General features: G+C 39.7%; 1 protein-coding gene across 1 annotated transcript in view; it reads right to left on the bottom strand.

Moving 5' to 3' along the window:
- The window catches only part of Epha4 (EPH receptor A4), a 144,948-nt gene that overhangs the window by 118,840 nt on the left and 6,360 nt on the right, over positions 1–19,748 (bottom strand). The window contains exon 3 of the mRNA XM_004638166.2: positions 17,389–18,052. Within this exon, the coding sequence (XP_004638223.1) occupies positions 17,389–18,052 (664 nt within the window). The remainder of the gene's footprint in view (positions 1–17,388; positions 18,053–19,748) is intronic.

Raw genomic sequence — 19,748 nt, 5'->3', positions numbered from 1 at the left:
TCTCCCCCTGCACCACATCAGGAGAGCACCCTTTGCCCTCCCTAGGCCTCTCTGCAGCAGCTGAGCCTCCAATAACAAACACACACCAAATGCAAAGTTTACCTTTCAACAAAAAGCTGTTTGTATCATTGAAAGCTCTGTTACTGTGTTTTTCTTTCAAGACAGAAGATGTTAATATGGGAACTGTTTTTCCTAAACTAAAACTTCAATATTGAGGTTTAATTGCAGCGTTGGCACTTTGCCATACACAAGTAGGTTTTGGTTTGTAGTTGGGACACTTAGTCTCTAAGAGCTTTGCCATCACTGCCTTACGGGCTTGGACTACACTGTAAGAATTTGGAGGGATGTAAACATCAAGACCACAGAACCAGGACACATCAGGATCATAACACTCCCGTATGAAACTAGGTAAGTAAAACAGACTCTAATACATGAAGACAGAAGTCTTGACAAGAGACTAAGTTGCAGATCTGCCACATGCTCATAACCTTTTATAAAATTAAAGACAAGAATGGAGAGGAGGAATGAATGGAAGCCCCATACACACAGGATGCTTCTTTTGAAGCACTAACATCCAATGGAATTGTATTCTGAGACAGACCTAGTAGGCGGTAGTGAAGTCAAAGAAAATGAAGTCCTGCGTGGAGTCTTAACCTGATAGCACAACAACTTACGTGGGTGCTGGAGGAGGGAGACAAACAACATACCTCCTTTTGCAGTTTCCGCCTCCATCTCTTTTCTCCTCCCTACCACACAAATCAACTGCCTCCCAAATATTTTTTTTTCCTATAATTTTATTGAGGGGGGTTGGGGAGATGGCTCAGTAGAATCAGTGCTTTCCTGGAAAGTGCAAGGGCCTGAGTTCAATCCCCAGATCCACAAAAAATAAATAATAATAACAATAATAATAATAATTTGAAGAAGTAGCAGTGAGATAGTTTCAAAACAGGTTAGTAGGACAGTTATAATAATTAATACATTGCATATTGTTGTCTTTGTAGTAATTATTCATTGTGCAAGATGCAGATATATCTTGTTTAAACACTATTAGTTCAAAACTCTCTTCTCATTGAACTAAGAGAAAGTAGCTATATATCCCAAATAGTTTCACTACATCATCTTTCCTGTTCTAAACCTGCCAATAAATACCTCAACCAACTCAGCTTGAAATCTTATTTAGGCTATTACACCTTTAGATCCTTGAAATGTTACCAGCTTATTCTCATGGATTTTTCCCTCTGAATTTTCCTAGATTCCAAGCATTTGAGAAATCAAGAACTTCTCCACTGGCAGGTGCCCCTTGCTAAGATGAGATGATGGGATACCTAATTTCTTAGTCAAGCTCAAGAAAAATGCATTATTCCTGCTGAAAAACAAAATCAAAGAATTTTCCCTGTCTGTAGTGTATTCTATGACCAAATCTCCAGCCTTGCAAAGTTAGGTTTTGTTCTTGAAAAGGCCACTCAGAAGAATACAGAGGCCATGCCCTGACAGGTAAGTATTGGACAAATCTGGACATAATACAGAGCACTGTGACCGTAGGTGTATGACTCAGGCACTCTAAGTAGTTTTCTCACAAGAAGTACAGAGCAAATCCACATCATTAGGTTTACATCAGGGAGAGATTTCTTCCTTCTCATCCATACCCATAGAAAGCAGGATACAGAGCTAGCAACTGTGTGGGCTGGAGCCAGCCTATCTGCGTTCAAATCACTTGGGTAGCCTGTGGCTTTAGATACCTTTCTGTCCTTCAGTTCTCTCCTCTGTAAGATGGGGATAATAACAACTCAGCCTTACAGGCTGTTTGAAGGCTAAACAAATTAAAACTGGCTGAGCATTTGGTTGATGGGCCTCACTAGATAGACAGTTTCACAAAATTGGTAATTTCTTCCTCAAGACATTTCCTGTTTCCCTCACATCAACAGGGGAAATGTAAGACTGGTGTCTATAGCTTTAGAGAAAGTGAAGAGAAGTTGCCAACTGGGAGTGAAGGAAGAGGCTCTCCATCCTTCCATGCTGTAAGATTCTAGACCTACATAGCTTTCTCTAGGAAACAGGAAACAGCTACAAAGAGTACTCAACATGTCCCTGTCTTAGAATTATAAGTGCTCGTACAGTTTGCTGAGTCTAACAGTTGGTAATCTGATGAGTGTGGACCCTAAGACACTTGAAAATGTAAGGGAGGTGTTGGTCGCAATGATGAGGGGGGTGACGTAATTAGTGTCCGAGGACTCCAGAGGACACTAAAGGCCTTCACAAAATGCATGCCCACAGCTGTGCAAGGAAGACTAACAGTTCTTGGCTGAGTATTACCAGGGAAGACTTCCTGCATCAAACACCAGTGGTACCTATGGTGAGAAACACAGGACTTCCAATCTGGTACACCAGAGATCCGTTAAGTACCTGGAAGTTACCTAACCAGTGTGAACACGAGCAAAAATATGGACTCCCTGCCTCTAAAGGTTCAAAACATTAAGCATTCTTTTTTATCCTGAGACAGTAGCTGCCTTTTGGTCTTCTTTCTGCTTCCTGAAGACTTGTCAGTGAAATAAAAAGACAAAATGTGCCACTTCTCAAGACTAGTACAAAATATATACAAATTCTGTCAAAGTTTCTACTCTAAGGTACACCCCATATTTGTACCATCATTTCATTCTCTCTCTCTCTCTCTCTCTCTCTCTCTCTCTCTCTCTCTCTCTAAATAAAATAGAGAGCAAATCCACACAGCCCAAGGGGCTATCTCCAGTTTTACTCTGCAGTGAAATGTAGCTTTCCCTCTGGGATATTAAAATGTTCTAAACTACTTTATCATTAACAGTCAGGTTCCCAGGTAATCCCAGCTTGAACATTCCTATGGACAGACTCACGGTTTAATGATCCTGTTACAAAAAAAAAAAAAAAAAAAAAAAGTATTTTAGGGAAGGGTCTACAAGGTATTCAGGATCTCACTACTAGATTAGACTCATAGTGATCCACATGTTTACAGCCTCCCAAGAGCTGGGATTACAGGTGTGTGCCACTATGCCCAGTCTCAATCACAAGTCTCAGTGTGCCCCGGGGGCAGGGCTGATATGGCAGGACTGGGGAATCAAACCCAGGGCAGGTGCTGCTTGCAGGCACTTTAATCCTCTGTGCTATTTGGCCAGCCCTGATCCTGTTACTTTTGATTTACATTTTTAAGGTCTCCACAAATAATGAGAAATGCCAAGAACATAATCATAAATGAGTATAAAGTAGCATCTTTGCTTTGCACCATCAAGGTGACAGAGAGTGAACACGGCCAAAGTCAAAATCAAAGACCACGTCCGCTACGATGGGCCTGGAAATCCATGTGCTGTAAGCACCTGGACCCATTCCAAGAGCTAGCTTTGCTGTCACGGCTGCTACACTTTCTACTGAAGTCTAGAAAATATACAGAAAAGTGTTCAAACACTAAGGACACCATCCACAGTTAATAGTAGACTCTTCTAACTCCCAGAGAAAAGACTTCACATGCACAGTAACTTTCCATCATGTTAATTTTAAAATGAAATACTACCTTAATTTTACAAAGCAACTATAATACCAAAACCTGCTGAGAAAAGGCTAGAAAAAGCTTGAGTATGGTAAGAAAGCAATCAGAAAAGATATGCAAGCTAATATCCCATGAATATTTACTGAAAATTAAAAGAACAATAAAAGTTACATCTATTGAATACTGTGTAGGTCTCATTTTCCATGTGAAACTTACATTTGGTCTTATTTAATTTAATGTTAGTATAACCATGGGATATGTATTTTTTATCCATATTTTAAAGAGGGGAATAATCAAAAACTGAAGTTATTAACTCTTAGTCACATAATAAGCAGCATAGCTGAGCATAAAATTCACTTGTTCTAAAACTGTGGCACTAAAATATCAATTTCAACTAACAGCTCAAATTCAAGAGATTATTCCTTAAAAATTTATGACCTCATTTTTTTTTCTCCATAAATGCAAAGAGAATGCATGGCTGGTTATTAAGGGTAAAAAAGAAAAATACTGATTCATTGGACCTCATAGTTGCAACTAAACAAAAGTCAATCAAAAGAAACATTTGAAGTACTTTTTTAAAAATTCAATATTCATTTTTATCTGATAAATGTTTAAAAATTAAAAGCACAACGTGACATGACAGTTAAATTTTACTCACTAAAATTGGGCATAAAATAGGGATGACCACAAGTTGCATAATTATGCATTACTATTCTGGAAATTTTGACCAACGTTTTTAAGATAAGAATCAGAAATAGGAGATATATTCTTACAATGAAAACTATTTCCTTTCTAGAAACCCCTGGGGACTGAACTGAAAACCTATTAGTATTCACAGACAGTTCAATAAAGAGATTGGATGTAAGATAAACATACCAAAATCAATAGCCTTCCTGTAGATCAGTGATAACCAGCTATAAGATATAATGGAAATATTGGAAAAGCTCAACGGATTTGGGTTTTTCCATCTTCAGTCATTATCTAGAGCAGACCTCAACAGTCCTCCTGTGGGAAGGGATCTTTATTAGCATACCTATTTTTAAAAAATTTATAATAATAGTTGTGATTTTTATAATGTCAGACATTACTTTTAATCAGCAAAATACTTTGTTCCTAGGCAAATTATAGGCAAAAATCTAATAATACTTCTTACCAAGTTTTAGTGCAATTTCTCGAAACTGAGTACAGAATTCCTGCCATATCCAGTAAGCATTTAAAACCTCCTGAAATAGTTACAGCTACAACATCATGTGAAAGAGGATCTTAGAATCCTTTATGAAGGCTAGAATAAATTAGGTACTTGGATTATTTTAGCTAAATACACAGCCAGGTTTGCTCTGTAAAGGATAGATAACCTTCCCATCACAGTCTATTTCCAACTTGTTTTAAGGCTTTTCTTTTCATTCATGCAAAAATAGTGTTCTCATTGTTCTACCAATATGGGTTCCTTTAAAAAAATGTACTACACTCTTGAGTGATTTTACTGTAGCCTTGTACCAGTGCTAATTTTAAACTGCGGCATACAGAGAGGCAGTTCCAGAGGAAAAGTACTCTCAAATGTAACAAGAACACCCAAATATTACAGTATTCATCTGTGCTTCCTCATTGGCACCTTGCTGGGGAACACAGAACAATGAAATCTCAGTTTCTCCTATTAGCTAATTAGCACCTTTGCACCTTAAGGACTGGAAGCCCTACCCTGTTCATTATGTACAAGCCTGCTCTCAAAAACCAGGGGCTGCATACGTCTTTTTTATCCTCACGCATAGGTTTATATGACCATGATGAGAAGCAAACCTCTCAAATATTCTTCAGTAAGCACACGCTAAATGGTACAAAATGGAGTGCTCTAATGGCTCAAGGTGAGCTCAGCCAACCAGTGCCCTCCTATTGATCCTTTATCTTTTCCAACACTTTTCTTCTAATCCTCTCCATAATTACATGAACTGCAGAGCTTTCCTGAAGTTGTCAATTCCTCTTGCATCATCCATTTTGAAATGGCCAGCAGAGACGCAGGCGGGCAGGCCGGGCACTAGATCAAGCTGTCAATGTCCCCCACTTGGCTATCAACAATCCTCTTGGCACATCTGTCAAGGGCCTCCTAGGGTTCTTCAAAAACCCTTCTCCCTCAAGGAGGGCAGGAAGGGTGGAGGGAGCAGCGAAGTATTGATCCACTCTTTTAACATGCTAATTTGCCTGGGGCTGCTTCAGTCACTGCCAAACTGGACACTTCAAAAGGAAACTGTTTTTCAAAGCAGAGATGTCTTTTTCAAACACTTAAAAACAGAAAACAAATGAACGCAAGTATCAAGTTCACAGGGCACTGGGCGAGAAGTTGCTTTAACAGAAGCAGCAATGCCCATGCACAGAAAGGGCACCTGGAATTAAGTGCTAGCAACAGGACACGGGGAAGCTGGAAACTGCCTCGCAGCCAATTCAAAGGGAACCTACTGAGTTTATCATTCATCTTCGGGAGAAAACTTAAGGCTGATTTCGTTAAACTCACGCAAAACATTAATAACGCTAGTGTTGATGAATGGACATCTCTTTAAAGGAGGAAAATGAAAATAAAATGTTCAAGTCAGCTGTATCTCTAAGTGGTTAACACCGCATGAGGTCTCAACAAAAAAAGTTGAGGGATTGCCAGTTACTGAAGTATTTTTGTCTATTTCCACCGTCATCGATTTATTATTTCATCAGTGGAACATGGTAGAGATAAGATTACAGTATATAATTAAGTGAATAATATTGCAAACTGTTATAATTTTAGGTTTGTAAAAGCTCTTAGCAATAATTGGTTTGCCATTTCCAGGTCATGTGTTTCTGGGAAAATATTGGGAGTTGGGAACAGTTATTAATATAAGAAGTCTTTTTTTTCTCCATCATTTTATTGAGAAACATATAGCAATGAGACAGCTTCAAATCAAATTGGTAGGACAGTTTCAATAATTAACACACTGCATACATTCTTCCTAGTGGTTATTTGTTGTATAAGATGTGGACATAATATCCTGTTTACAAACACTATTAGAACAAATCCCTCTAGGAAGGCAGTATGCAATGTGTTAATTATTGGAACTGTCCTACCAATTTGATTTCAAACTGTCTCATTACTACTTATTTCTCAATAAAACTATGGGAAAAAAATAAAATCTGATTACTGCAAAAAAAAAAAGAACAAATTCCTCTATTCATTGAATTAAGAGAATGTAGCTATATATCTACCCTAAGTATTTTGAATACACAGATACAAAATGGTCATTCATCTGCATCCCCTTTTTTGTTTAGTTCCGTCATTTAAATATTATAGGTGTGTGAACTCAGCAAAATATTCCAAAATAGTCCAGTAATCCATAATAGTCTAGGGGCTGGTGAGATGGCTCAGTGGTCTAACGCACCTACTTAGAACAAGCTTAACAAAGCACGGGGACCGCGGTTCAATCCCCCAGCACCACATGCCAGCCAGCCCCACCCCTGGTGGCTGAGCTGGCCACACACACACACACACACACACACACACACACAAATAAACAAATAAATAAATAAATTTAAAAAAAAATCCATAATAGTCTTGCATCTTCCACTTGACTGGCAATGACAGAAGTTGTTGACCTGAGTCCCCTACAGCTCAACATAACAACATGGTTTTACTTCTTATATTTTGTTTTTATACTTTTCTGCTGGATGCTTAAGACCAAGATAAAGCAACACTTATGCAACAAGAATTGTAGCTTTTGGATCTGATAAGGTCAGTGAAATCCCCTCAGGATTTATCCTGAGACCCTGTACCTCAGTTTGTAGATCCTTTGTCAGTGTCAGCCATATGGATGAGTCATGGCCATTGCTTGGCCAATGTGCTCTCTGTGAAACCCTGAGAGAACGTTTTCTCTCCATGTGACTCTCCTTAGGCACACTCTACATCATCGATCACTTTCCTCTTTGACCCCATAATCTCCTTGATCAGAAAATTTGGGACACTGCCGAGTTACATGACATTACAATACAAGTTCTCATATGTCCTGAGTCTTAATTGACCTTGGAAGGCTAGGGCCAAAAAGTTAGCTTTCCTTGTGGCCCTCCTTTTTCTCTAATTTTGGTCTGCAAACTTAGGTTGTTAACCCTCCAGAAGACAAGCTTATTGTTATTACCATACAACCTAGGCTGTTAAGCTTAACCTCACTATCTGTCTGAATATGGAACATCTTAGGCATAACATGGAACTGGTATTATTCATCATGTATTGGTAAGTTAAACTTTAAGTCCCTACAGAATATGATGAAAAAAAATTTAAAAAATTAAAATATCTTTTAAAAATAGGAATAAAGAATTATATATATTTACACATAAGTCCAGAAATCTAACCATATGCAGCATTGTAGCAGGACAGTCCCTCAATTAAGAAGTCATTTTAAAGACTAGGTAGCACCCATCATGAAGAACGCAGCATGCAAAGCTGTCAAGGAAAACTTGTCTTAAGTCAGGGATGTTCTTAAAGACAAAGCCTCAAGAGAAAAGCATTCCTAACTGGCTGGGTCTTAACTATCAGGAGGTTGGCCCACATTTGGTGCTAGAGCATTATGGGAGGAAATTGGTATTCTGTTAACCTTTGACCCTTGGGATCCAAGACAGACAAAGCACCAAGCAGGGTCCTGGGAGAACACAGCCAAATGTCAAGCAGCAGGGAAGTGATTGTGACGGAAACATTTGGCTTGGGCACAGCCAGCTTGCTTGGGACAAACTGCTATTCACAGAAACAAGCCGTGAAGAGATAACACCATAAAATATGAACAAAATGGAACCTTTCTCGCCTGACTTCTAAATTGTTAGTTTTATGGGACTTCATGCTGAACAGTATGAAAAAAAAATCCAATTTGCTTTGAAGCGCATTAGTCTGTCTAACATCCTAATTATTGTTTACATTGCCATTTGCCTTCTATTAAGAATTGAATAATTACCTAGCACTTCATAGTTTAAAAAAATACATGCAAACAGGATTATCTGGGTAATTAAGAAACCGTACCATAGCTTTGTACTGGTGTGGGAAATATCTGTACATGTAAGGCAAATGATAGTTATCAATCAGCTTCCTCTGAATGGTATTTTAAGGATTCCAAGCAATTTGAGATCTGTAACTTATTAAAAAGAGGTTAGTAAGATCACCTTTGAGAAGTGTGGGTCTGTTTAAATCCATCCTTAGAAATAAGAGCCAGATCAGCAGCTGAATTTCCTCATTTTCTAATGACACCAGAGAACTCACCAAGTACAAAGCATCCTGTTGCTTTTTAATCCTAATAATCCATCCCAAATGCACTTTGAACAGCATCAAACTTCGTCGGCCCACGTGGACCTGAACCAAAGCTCCTCCACAGTTCCATGTTGCTCTGAGTGAGCTTCTCCCACTTACTGAGTCTGCAAAGTGGAGGCCATGCCCATCTTCTGTCCTGCAGCATTGGTGTGAGTTGAAGACCAAGAAAGCCTCAGAAACACTTCATGCAAAATCTCCTAGTTCATAAAATGGAGATGATCATGACCTTTCTGAAGATAAAGCAGTTTTCAAGCAGAGTGTGAAGTTTGTTGGCTAAAATAGTCAGAATGCTTGTATTACCTTTTCTGAAGGAATAAGATAAACGTAAAGGCCATTTAGAGACCTTCATAGAGTAAGGAGGGGAGACTGAAATTCAGGAGACAACATTTAACAAAAAATTAATACGTACATATAATACAGTAAATTGACCTTTTGAATAAATTTTATCTGGGAAGAGAAAACAACAGATTTTATCCATGATCTCTGCTATTAAGACCAATGTATTCATTCCAAACACAGGCGACAGAACTAACACTAATTTGTGTATTACACAATTTCAACATGTACCTGCCAAAGGCGTGCATAGATTCCAACCCATTAGTGACCTAAAGTTATTTCCCAAACTTCCAGGAGACCTGACATTTTTTTTTTTAACAAAGAATTTTATCTTTTCTTTTATACTTTTAAAAGCCCTTTGTTGGGGGTACTTCTAAACATTCCTAGCATAATCTGAATCACACCATCTCCTCTCAGCTCAGAAAGAACAGCAAGATTTCAGCTGAAGCTGTCACTAAACGGGGCAAACCCGGGGATTCACTGAGGCTGGGTTCCTTTTCCAAAGGTCAAAGTGAAATGAGCAGCAGGAGCCTGGGTTATTCTGCATGGTGCAGGAGGCTAGAGAGTGACAACCAGTCACACTGGGGTGGGGGTGGGGGGCTACACAAAAAGGGCCCTGTGCAAATAGTAGGCCCTGGTCTCCTGCCCCAGTCTCTCGAAGCATTCAAATCAATACCGAATTAATTTGCATGGTGTCTAAATCATTGGGTTCTGCATAAACAGAAGGCGATTGGGGCTGGAATTTCCAAAGGAAGCCAGCAATGCTTTTGTGCGAGAGGGAAATGGGTGTGCTGTTTTGCATGAGGGTGCATACAGAATATGCAAATGAAGAATCCACAGCCTGGAAAGGCAGAGCTTGGCAGACAGCTGATGACCTGCATTCACCCAGAAAACGCTGGGTGTCTGCAAAGGGAGTTGTAAACCATACCAACATGTTTGTTTCCCAGGAAGGCAAAATACACCCTGAATATTCATAGAATGTCCATTTAGTCATGGGATTGTTAATTACCCTCCAGATCATGGAACCAAGTGACCTCACCTGCCCTCCTCCCCAAACCCGCTTAGAGGTACCAGCTGTAATGGGATACAGTGAGAAAGGTTTTCTGCTCCAAGTGAAAACGATACAGTCTCTCTGGTCCCTCTGGTCCGGGGGACAGCTGAGGCCTCCTTTAATCATTCTTTCTCACAAGTGCAATAAAATGATGGGGAGCACTGAGCCATATTATTGGACACAGATAACCAGTTTTTAAAAGCCAAGAGCTGTAAATTGCTGCCTAATTTTATAGAAACATCTAAAGGGTTGAATAAATAAAATGCCATTCTTTTCAATGACCTAAATCTCCCAGATTATGAAAAAGTTCCAGAGCTCTCTTCTTTTGCTTTCAGTTTCTAAATCATGTAAGTGATGTCCAGAAGGGAGCAGCATGCTCTGTATGGGTTTGTCATGAGAAACTAGAAGACCACCAGATTCCTTCTCCTCTTGAAGCTACTGAGGACCCCCAAGTTCTTCAATTCATATGAGTTGTAGCTATAGACAGAAATTTTCAACAAAAACTTTTTAGGTATTTTTAAGATATTGAAGAAAACTTCAATTGAAAATTAACAATAAACCCATTTCCTGTTAACACAGATGAAAGATAACTACATACTCCAAAGCCACAGAAAATTAATGAGAAGAGTGGAACTATGTCACTTCTTTTGGCTCTGTTTTTATTATATTGCTTGACACAGGACATTGGGGTTTTTTTGGTCTTAGGGATGGAACTCAAGACCTTGCACGTGCCAGGCAGGAGCTTATGCTGCTGAGCTATCTCCCTGACCCTTGGATTCCTGTATGGGTTTTAGCATTCAGTAGCAAGGTATCACATGGCAGGTTACCTGTGGAGTCCATGCATGAGAGAAAAGGAAAAGGATCAATAGCACCCTGCTATTAGAAAGCTTTGACCTTGCAGGCCACATATAAGGGTTTTATAAAAGTCACATTTCAGATCCCCAGTACAGTGCCTCAGGAAAGGGAAGAATATCAATCTAGACAAAATCAGCCACTGTCACTCATCATTTCTCAGGGTGAGTCACTACTATGCCCTCAGAGAAAACAAACAAGCAAACACTTTACTCTGGATCCTAATTGGCCTACTTTCAATGTGCAACAGAAATGATCAGATAGCCCACACTGTCACCTTATTCGTTAACAACATCAACAACAAAAGATTTAGAGTAGTCATTTTCAATCCCAGGTGGATACAGACTGGAGGCACTGTGTGCTGAGCCCTCCACCCACACAGACCTCTGAACCTGACACCAGGGAAATGAACTCTGTGACCACCATCACACAGCTGGTTAAAGAGGTGATCTGCAAATGTGATTTAAAAAAAAAAAAACAAAAAACAAGATCTAAATGAAGTAGGAATCATAAGTAAGGACCTCATGAATTTTTAAGTCACATAGGAAGATTTTGATATACCATGTTGACTTAATGAAATATAACTCCACCAAATAAATGTTTAATATGAAACAGCCCTGAACTCTTTATGCATTCATTTATTTATTCATTCATTGGATGAACATTTAATGAGACTCCCAGTGGCATCATCAGAACTTGACTTGCTACTTTGGATCCACCTTACTCAGCCCCTCCTCACAAAAGGGTTTTACTAAGTACATCTTCAAGAGGAAATCAGGACACACAGAGAGCAAGGTTCATCACCCAGGGTTGTAAATCTTAAGTGTGCAAGCTACAAATGATGTTTAAAAAGTACTATCAGGAAATAGAGGAAACCTAACTATCTACCTGTAGGAGAAAGTTGAAAAGACCGACCTACACAGGATTGATACTGCAGACTATTCATATCAATTAGAATGAAGGGTTACATTCTCTACTAAGTAATGATGCCAGATAAGGAAGCATCATAAAAGATGACAAGACACAAACTGCATCTTTCTTTTTGTAAAATATATTTACACATGGGTACGTGGGTTACGTGCCAAAATGTAAGAATGATACCGTATAAAAAGTTGAAGTGAGAGTTTGAAAAACTTTGGGGGAAGTAGGAGACTTCACTTTTTACTTTCTACAGTTCTGTTTTGGAAACTTTTCTGCAAAGCATCCATTTTGGGAGTAATATTAAGTTCATCAATTAAATGCAAAGAATAATAATAATAATAATTGAGTGGTGAAGTTCAACACTGCAAAAGCCAAAGCCCTCTTGAGGCCAGCTCTGCTCCTCTCTGTGGTAACTGCAAAACCATTTAATCAGTCTTTTTCCTAAAGGCTCAAGTATTAACAGAATAATTACGTCTTAATTCACTTTTGAAAAGTACATGGAAGCTCAGTTGGACTAAAATAAGTCATCAAATCGTAAATACCATATTTCAAAAATCTCTAACTGAGATAATTCCTATGTGAGGCTTTGACGAACCCAAAATAGAGACCACTGCCTGATTCACACTCACAAAAGAAACCTGGTCACACAAAGAAGGAAAAAAAGTGTAACAGAAAAAAGGACAATAATTAAACTCTACTCTTCTCCTACATAAAGCAGCACGTTATTCAGTGATCACAGACATGCTTCAAAGCCGGAGATAAAAGCGGCTCTGTGATTCAAGCAATGGATTCTTAAAGACTCAATTCAAAGGCAGAAAAAGAATTTCAAAAGTGGAAAGGACATAAAGCAGCATCTCTCTGAACCATATTTTAAATGCTTCCTTTCCATTGCACCTTTCTTCTATAGTCCTTTTTATAGTACATTAGAAAAAACAAAGTCTCTGTCTCTGTCTCTGTCTCTCTCTCTCTCTCTCTGTCTCTCTCTCTCTCTCTCTCTCTCTCTCTCTCTCTCTCTCTGTGAGAGGGGACATAAGTCCCTCCCCTTTTTCAGGACATAAAGTTTATTTTTATTAATAGCTGCCCTGTCACTTGTCTTGTTTTCTTAAGAGCTTTTGGTACAATTCCTTTTGCTGATCTGCACACACTATAGATACAATATTTACTGTGGGTCCTAGATGATAACTCAATTTACAGTGAAATTACACAGTTTTATTTCCTGTTGGGATACTGGAGATTTAAGGATTAATGGCCTCAACCACTGAATTACACCTCCACATCAAATACACATATGTATGCTACCAATTCTTGATTCCTGCCTAACAATTTTTTCACAAGTGTGACTCTTTGACCTTAAGAACCCTATTAAGAATGTTGTTTTCTTTTTGCTAGTATTATCTATATGCATATGCTCTCTGCATATACTGCTTGTTACTATCCAAAGAGTAACTCTCGGCCTCTCTCCTAACTGTTAAAGATTTTTCATTAGTGCAAAAGACAGCAAAGAACTTTTTCCTCTGTTCACTGAGCTGTTTCTGCAATAAGGAACAGGGTCCCAAGTGTGTCAGGCACATTTCCTCACCCAGAGGGGCACAGAAGGAAGCTCTGGCTGGGCTTTCTCTCTTTTCTTTGATGGCCGCACCAAGCCTGGTGCCTAGCCTAGCATGGTTCAGTCGTCCTCTGCACCCGGTCACGAGGCCGGACAAGTGGCTAACATGCTTTGTTGTCCTTAGGAGACCAAACCTAATCATTTCAGAAAATGCTATTGAAGCGTGCAATGAACTTGCAGCCGTGGTGAGGCAGGCTCACCGTCTCCCCACGTTCTTGACACCTTCCAGGCTTCACATTAGCATGCACTACTGGGCAGCAGAACTCCAAGAGGAAGTGTAGTGCTGTCCCCAAGGTCCCTGATGACTCCCGTGGATGATCAGGGTTAGAGTCAAACAACAGCACACCCGAGGCCCCAGCTCACCCTGGCCATTTTTACCCAAGGATCCTTTGTCAAACATTTAAGATCTTAATCAATCTTCACTCTGACCTCCCAGACCCTAAGGAAGATGGATGAGGAAGGAGATGACCTTTCACCTGTCCTTCTATTTGTCCTGCCTAGCGGACTCATTGAAAGGACAATGGGGAGGAACCTGCTGCCAAGAGCTCTGAAGCCTCAGCCCATGCTGCTTCGCATTCCTTCCTAAGCTGTCCTTACACTAGTTTTTGTCCCATTCCCAAAGCACTGGCCTCTCATTCAAAGGAAAGTTCTTTCTTGTGGGGGGTGGGAGGGAGGCGCTTTTCCAAACATTTTCCACATGAAGTGTGAAAAGTCATTATTCTTTATTAGAGCAATGGATACAGAGATGCTTCCTTTCCTAGCCTTGACTTTGGAGAGTTACAGAGAGGTCATTTCCTTTTTATTGCTTCATCTCAGCAAATTTAATGTCAACAGCTATGACTTGAAGAAGAGTAGATGAACAAAGACAGGCACACCTACTTGTGTTTTATGATCTACAGGGTGACCTTTACCAATCTTCAATCACTAAGTCTTACAGCAAGTTTGTGAGTTAAGGAATACTTTTCTCATCCCATTTGCTAGATGAACAAACTGAGGTTCAGAAGGTTTAAAAAATGTGTCCAAAGTCAAGCAGCTGGGGCCAGGGACATGGAATAAGTGCTTCCCTGGTAAGCACAAGGGCCTGAGTTCAATCCCCAGTTCTGCAACAAAACAAAACAAACAAAGTCAAGCAGCTAAGTGACCAAATTGAAATGAATTTCCTCATTTCCACTTTCTTTCAGCAATGCCTGGGTGCTTCTTTGATACCAGCAATGTCAAGGATCAAAGATTGTTACTGGGATTTTATGGTGTTGCGTTATCTTTTTCAAGTTTGAAATTTAAGGATCCTTGTTAGTCAAGTTTTTCCTTCTTTCATAAATGCAGGGAGTCTTACTTGGCACAAATAAAACTGGTAAGCAGAGTGTAATGTGTTGAACACAAGTTTCTTCATAAAGGAGCTAATATTTTTTAAGAAAGACCAAATAAATTATTTTTAAAAAACCTGGTTGCATGTATGAAAACACTGAAATATCTTAAATAAATAAATAAATAAATAAATAAACCCATTCAACTTTCTCCTTCCATGGCCAGCTAGAAACAAGTTGCTTATTGAAACTGTCCTACCTATTTGATTTGAAACTGTCTCATTGCTATTTGTTTCTCAATAAAATTATGGAAAAAAAAAAAAAGAAAGAAAAGAAAAAGAAACAAGTTGCTCTGAAACAGACAGGACCTGAATCATCAGGCCCCTCCCTTTCCATGAACCACATGTTTAACTGGATTCCCAAGATTATTTGCACGAAGCAAACCACTAAAATGTTCAATTGCCTTTCATTCATTTTGCCCTACATCTTTTCTCTTTTCCTCCTAATGTGGGCTGTATAAGTGCCAAGGAGTTGCACAGTGCAACAACATATGAGGTACTGGGCTATATGACAACTGAAAAATCAATGGCATCGGATACAGGGAGCTGAGCTAATGCTAGACGGCTGAACATTTCAGCAGGAAATGGAAACCAGTGTGTGTGTGTGTGTGTGTGTGCGCGCGCGCGCGGGTGCACTTGCGCATGCTCTTAAATGCATATAGGAATCTTGACATATGAAGATGTACAAGTCTTACAAAACTCAAAAAGGCAGAATAATTCACTCTCAGATGTGGCGCAGTGTCACTCTGCCTTGTTCATTTCCCCATCCCTGCTATGATCATTGTAATTTAGCTGCCAATAACAATGCCCTCACATATTTTCTAATGTTAATACCAGAACATACTTCAGGGTGCATTGCATTCAGTGCAGCTGATCAAATAGCTGCCCGGTCAAAAGCAAACAAAACAGCAGAAAATGAATCTTCATAAAAATTTCACATTCAGTTTTTTAGATTTACTAGTTCTTTCTTATTTAAGAGAAAGTTAGCCAGTCCTTAATCTGTTCAATTTGCAATGTAAGTAAGGGAGTTCAACATTAGAAATAACAACAGCAGATTAGTAATGATGCTCAGGGAAAATACAAACGATGAGGGGAGAAGCATTGAACTTTATCACACCGAATTACCAAGAACACAATTTTCTTTGGGTTAGGACTGCTGACTCTCAGTCAATCAAGTGCAATGCCCCATAGTTAATCCCACCCTGTCATTAAGATGGTTGAAATGCCAGACAAATTGTTTGTCACTCAGTGAATTCAGGTCCTTTAATCATCAAGTCAGTTGAGCCACGTGGTGATACAGTCTATAGTTCAACCATCACTGAAAGAAAAGATGACTCTGATCTGTGGCAGAGGGAACACAGTTCTACTGTAACTGTAGAGGACTGACAACCATAGAGTAGGCAGCAGAAGACAATTGATAACCATCAAAACCAAAAACCAAGCCAAGTGAGTAAGTAAATAAAAAAATAAAAAACAAGAAAGGTAAAAACCTGGGATAACTGATCTTAGACTTAAGGTACACATACATGTGCCATCATATAAATACTGATACTCTCACCTCTTACTCTGCTACAAAACTGCTTTGAAGCTAATGACCTCCCAGCATTGCGACAGAAAAGGGAAATAAGGCAAGAATGGATTGCAAACATTAAACTAGAGGTGAGAAAAAGAATCACCTTAGTAATACGGTAAAGACGTAATTAACATGATAAAAACTACATTATTTTTCAAAAACTCAATAACAAAATGCATTGCACTTTACTATTGTTTCTGACCACAGATCCAATAAGAAGATGCTTACTAACTCTATTATCATCTCCTAAGAGAAATAAAGAGGTCTTTCACTAAGATTGATCTGGCGTAGAGACCCTGTCAATGAGTGAGTGCTCAGTGGAAGAGTAAGTTCTTGAAATAGTCTTCCTCCACTTCGTTACTTCTCTGATCCACAGGTATAGGGACAAAAAGAGCTTTCTTTACATGGCTTGATTTTAATCGGTGGCAGAAAACTAGAGCAACACCATACTGATTTCCCACTTAAATAATTCGTGCATGTATACTTGAGTGCACATTCACTATCTCTGCCATTTTAGCAAGTCTGTACATGCGAAAGTCATGGCTCCCTCCTTAAAGATGGATCAATCAAGCCCATTTCTCTGCTGTTCATTTACATTTCAGAGGGTGCATCAAGCAGGCTCGGATCTAAGTGCCTGTTAGCAAATGTGCTTGGCCTTCCACTGATTACAGCAGCTCCGTTTATTTTGTCAGTGTTAGAAAAGTCTCAGCCTTGCCACCTGGAGCTCTAGCGCTTGCTCATTAGACCCCGCTGTCCCGTCACATCCCACAGGGGCTGCTAATTACTGGCTTTACTCCATTTAGTCTCATCTCTGATTTAATTATGTGCACTAAGCCCTAATGAAAAGTACAATATGGCTCCCCTTACCTTGGCATTCTCCGTTCTGCTCCTCATGGCCAGCATTGCAGAGGCAGTTGCCAATGGGGACCAGCCACTCGCCATCTGCCCCGCAGTACATTTTTGGCACATCCTTCTCTTCCGAGTTGTTGACACAAGAGCCTCGAACTTCCACCAGGGAGGAGGTATCAGCCCCTGTGATGGTGTCTGGAAACTGGGCCAGGTTGCGGACGGTGAGAGGACATTTCTTATAGAACACGCGGACGGACACCAGAGCGATGCAAGCACCCACGTCCTGAAAAGCCAGGTAAAACCCCTTTTTGCTCAGTGGCCCAACATCCCGGATCTCAGTGTTGAGCTTCATGATCCTGTCGCCAATGTCCACTTGGGTGAAGCTCTCATCAGCAGCGATGGTGTCAATCTTACCAAACTGACTCTCTCTGATGAAACGCTCCTTGTCGTTGTCCGACTCATAGTAGTACAGGTTAAACGTCTCCTTGCAAGTCCCCATGACCCCTGGGAGACTGTTGCAGTCCCGCAAGGTGAACTTGATCTCAATGTACACCCTCTGAGCCCCTTCTCGGGTGATCCAGTCAGTTCGCAGCCAGTTATTCTGACTGGGCTCCATCACATTGCACACTTGGTAGGTTCGGATTGGCGTATTTTTTTCATCCATAATGCTCACTTCCTCCCACTGCAAAGATCCGGTGGAAATGTATGAGTTACAAAGTTTCATCACAGGTGACTTCTCAGTCCTGCTACTCTATTCATACAGGGCATTAATGATTTTTCTTTCAATAATGAAGAAAACTACTTTGCAGCAGTTCTCATGAATAATGCATCTTATAAGACATGAAACAATATTTCATTGGGGATGTGGTTTTGTCTTTTTTTTTCCTGAAATCCAGAAGCAATGGTGAATTTATTGCTTTTGAGTTTCAGGGGACCTTGAGGTGGTCTCACAACCTCAAATTCACTCACTACAACACCTACAATTTCAGGTGACAACTGTTCAAATTTGTTCATAAATGAAAATACTAGTATGTGTATTGTTGCAGACACTGAACAGAGATCAGCAAATTAAGGGCAGGAAGAGCAGAGCTTGCCAAAGGAAGACAATTAACACTTAATTAGTGGTCCTCCTGTCAGGACTTTTCTCTCTCTAACACCTAAAAAGAAGTCAGGTATTATTTTGGCACCACCACTACTCTTTATTTATTTTGTTTGTTTGTTCGGGTTTTTTTGTGGGGGCCCCAATCACTACTCTTTAAAAGGGGCAAAGAAAACCCCATCATTCTGGTTTCTGTAACCCTAGCAAGATGGCCAATTTCATGATTGAGTTTCTCAAATACACTCAGGAGTAGAAACTTCTCAAGAGTATATATTCAATTAAAAACTTTGTACACCTTCTTAAAAAGCATTGATGCTTAAGTAAATAGGAATGAAGATGTGCTCAACTGACAATTATTCCAAGGACAATGAAAATAAAATAATAAATGGTGTTCATGATAGAAAGCCCAAGAACATTAAAGGAAGTCAGTAACATTTTTGTTCCATTCTGATACAAAGATTCTAATGGTAGAATAATCTGAATTCAGAGAAGTTCACTGTGACTAGAGTGGTAACATTACACTCCTTATTACTTTTAAAAATAATCCTAAAAGCAGTAAGGCAGTTTGGGCTTCTAGCCTCCAGTCCTAGGGGGCTGGAAGGCAGCCTCCAGTTCTTCATTAACTTCCACAGTAATGTATTGATATAGATCTGGCATAAATCAGCCTAAGTACCTAACACATGAATATAATTAAAGGGGAAAAAAGATAGTTTTACAAAATTTGTATTCTGCAATAGCCCCACTTGAGCTCCATGCAAACCAAGGAAGTACATGGAGTCATAATGTATCTTTAAACAAGTTTTCCATCTGCACATTGGAAAACTATTAAAGGATGGAAAGGCCACTATGTGAAGGGCCATAGGGCATAAAATTCTGTATTCCTTTCATCTGCTACCATTATGAAAGTTGGAAGTGGGAGGAGTGAGTGCCTTGTGGTGATTAAAGTTTTCCTTTATCTAGCAAGCAATAAGTCACCAATAATTTATTTATTTGGGGAAATTCATGTAAATCCAAAATGAGATCCTGCCCCCATTTCAGAAAGACCAAGTCAGCATGCTTACCTCAGAACACAGGGCAAATGTGAAAACAGTCATCAGTGTAAATGAAAGCAGAGAGAGACAGCACCAGACTCCTACAGGGCAATCCAGGTCAGGTATGAACTTTCCATCCTTGCCTAACAGTGATCAATTCACTAGAAAGAATGATGGGGGGCCTGGCCCTAGCTCAGGCCTTTAAGTGGCTGCTTCCACAAGGCTGTCAGCCTCAGGTTGCTGGAGTT

Source organism: Octodon degus, unplaced genomic scaffold, assembly GCF_000260255.1.
Source record: "Octodon degus isolate 3935 unplaced genomic scaffold, OctDeg1.0 scaffold00096, whole genome shotgun sequence".
Lineage (NCBI taxonomy): Eukaryota > Metazoa > Chordata > Mammalia > Rodentia > Octodontidae > Octodon > Octodon degus.
This window is presented reverse-complemented; position numbering and strand designations above follow the sequence as displayed.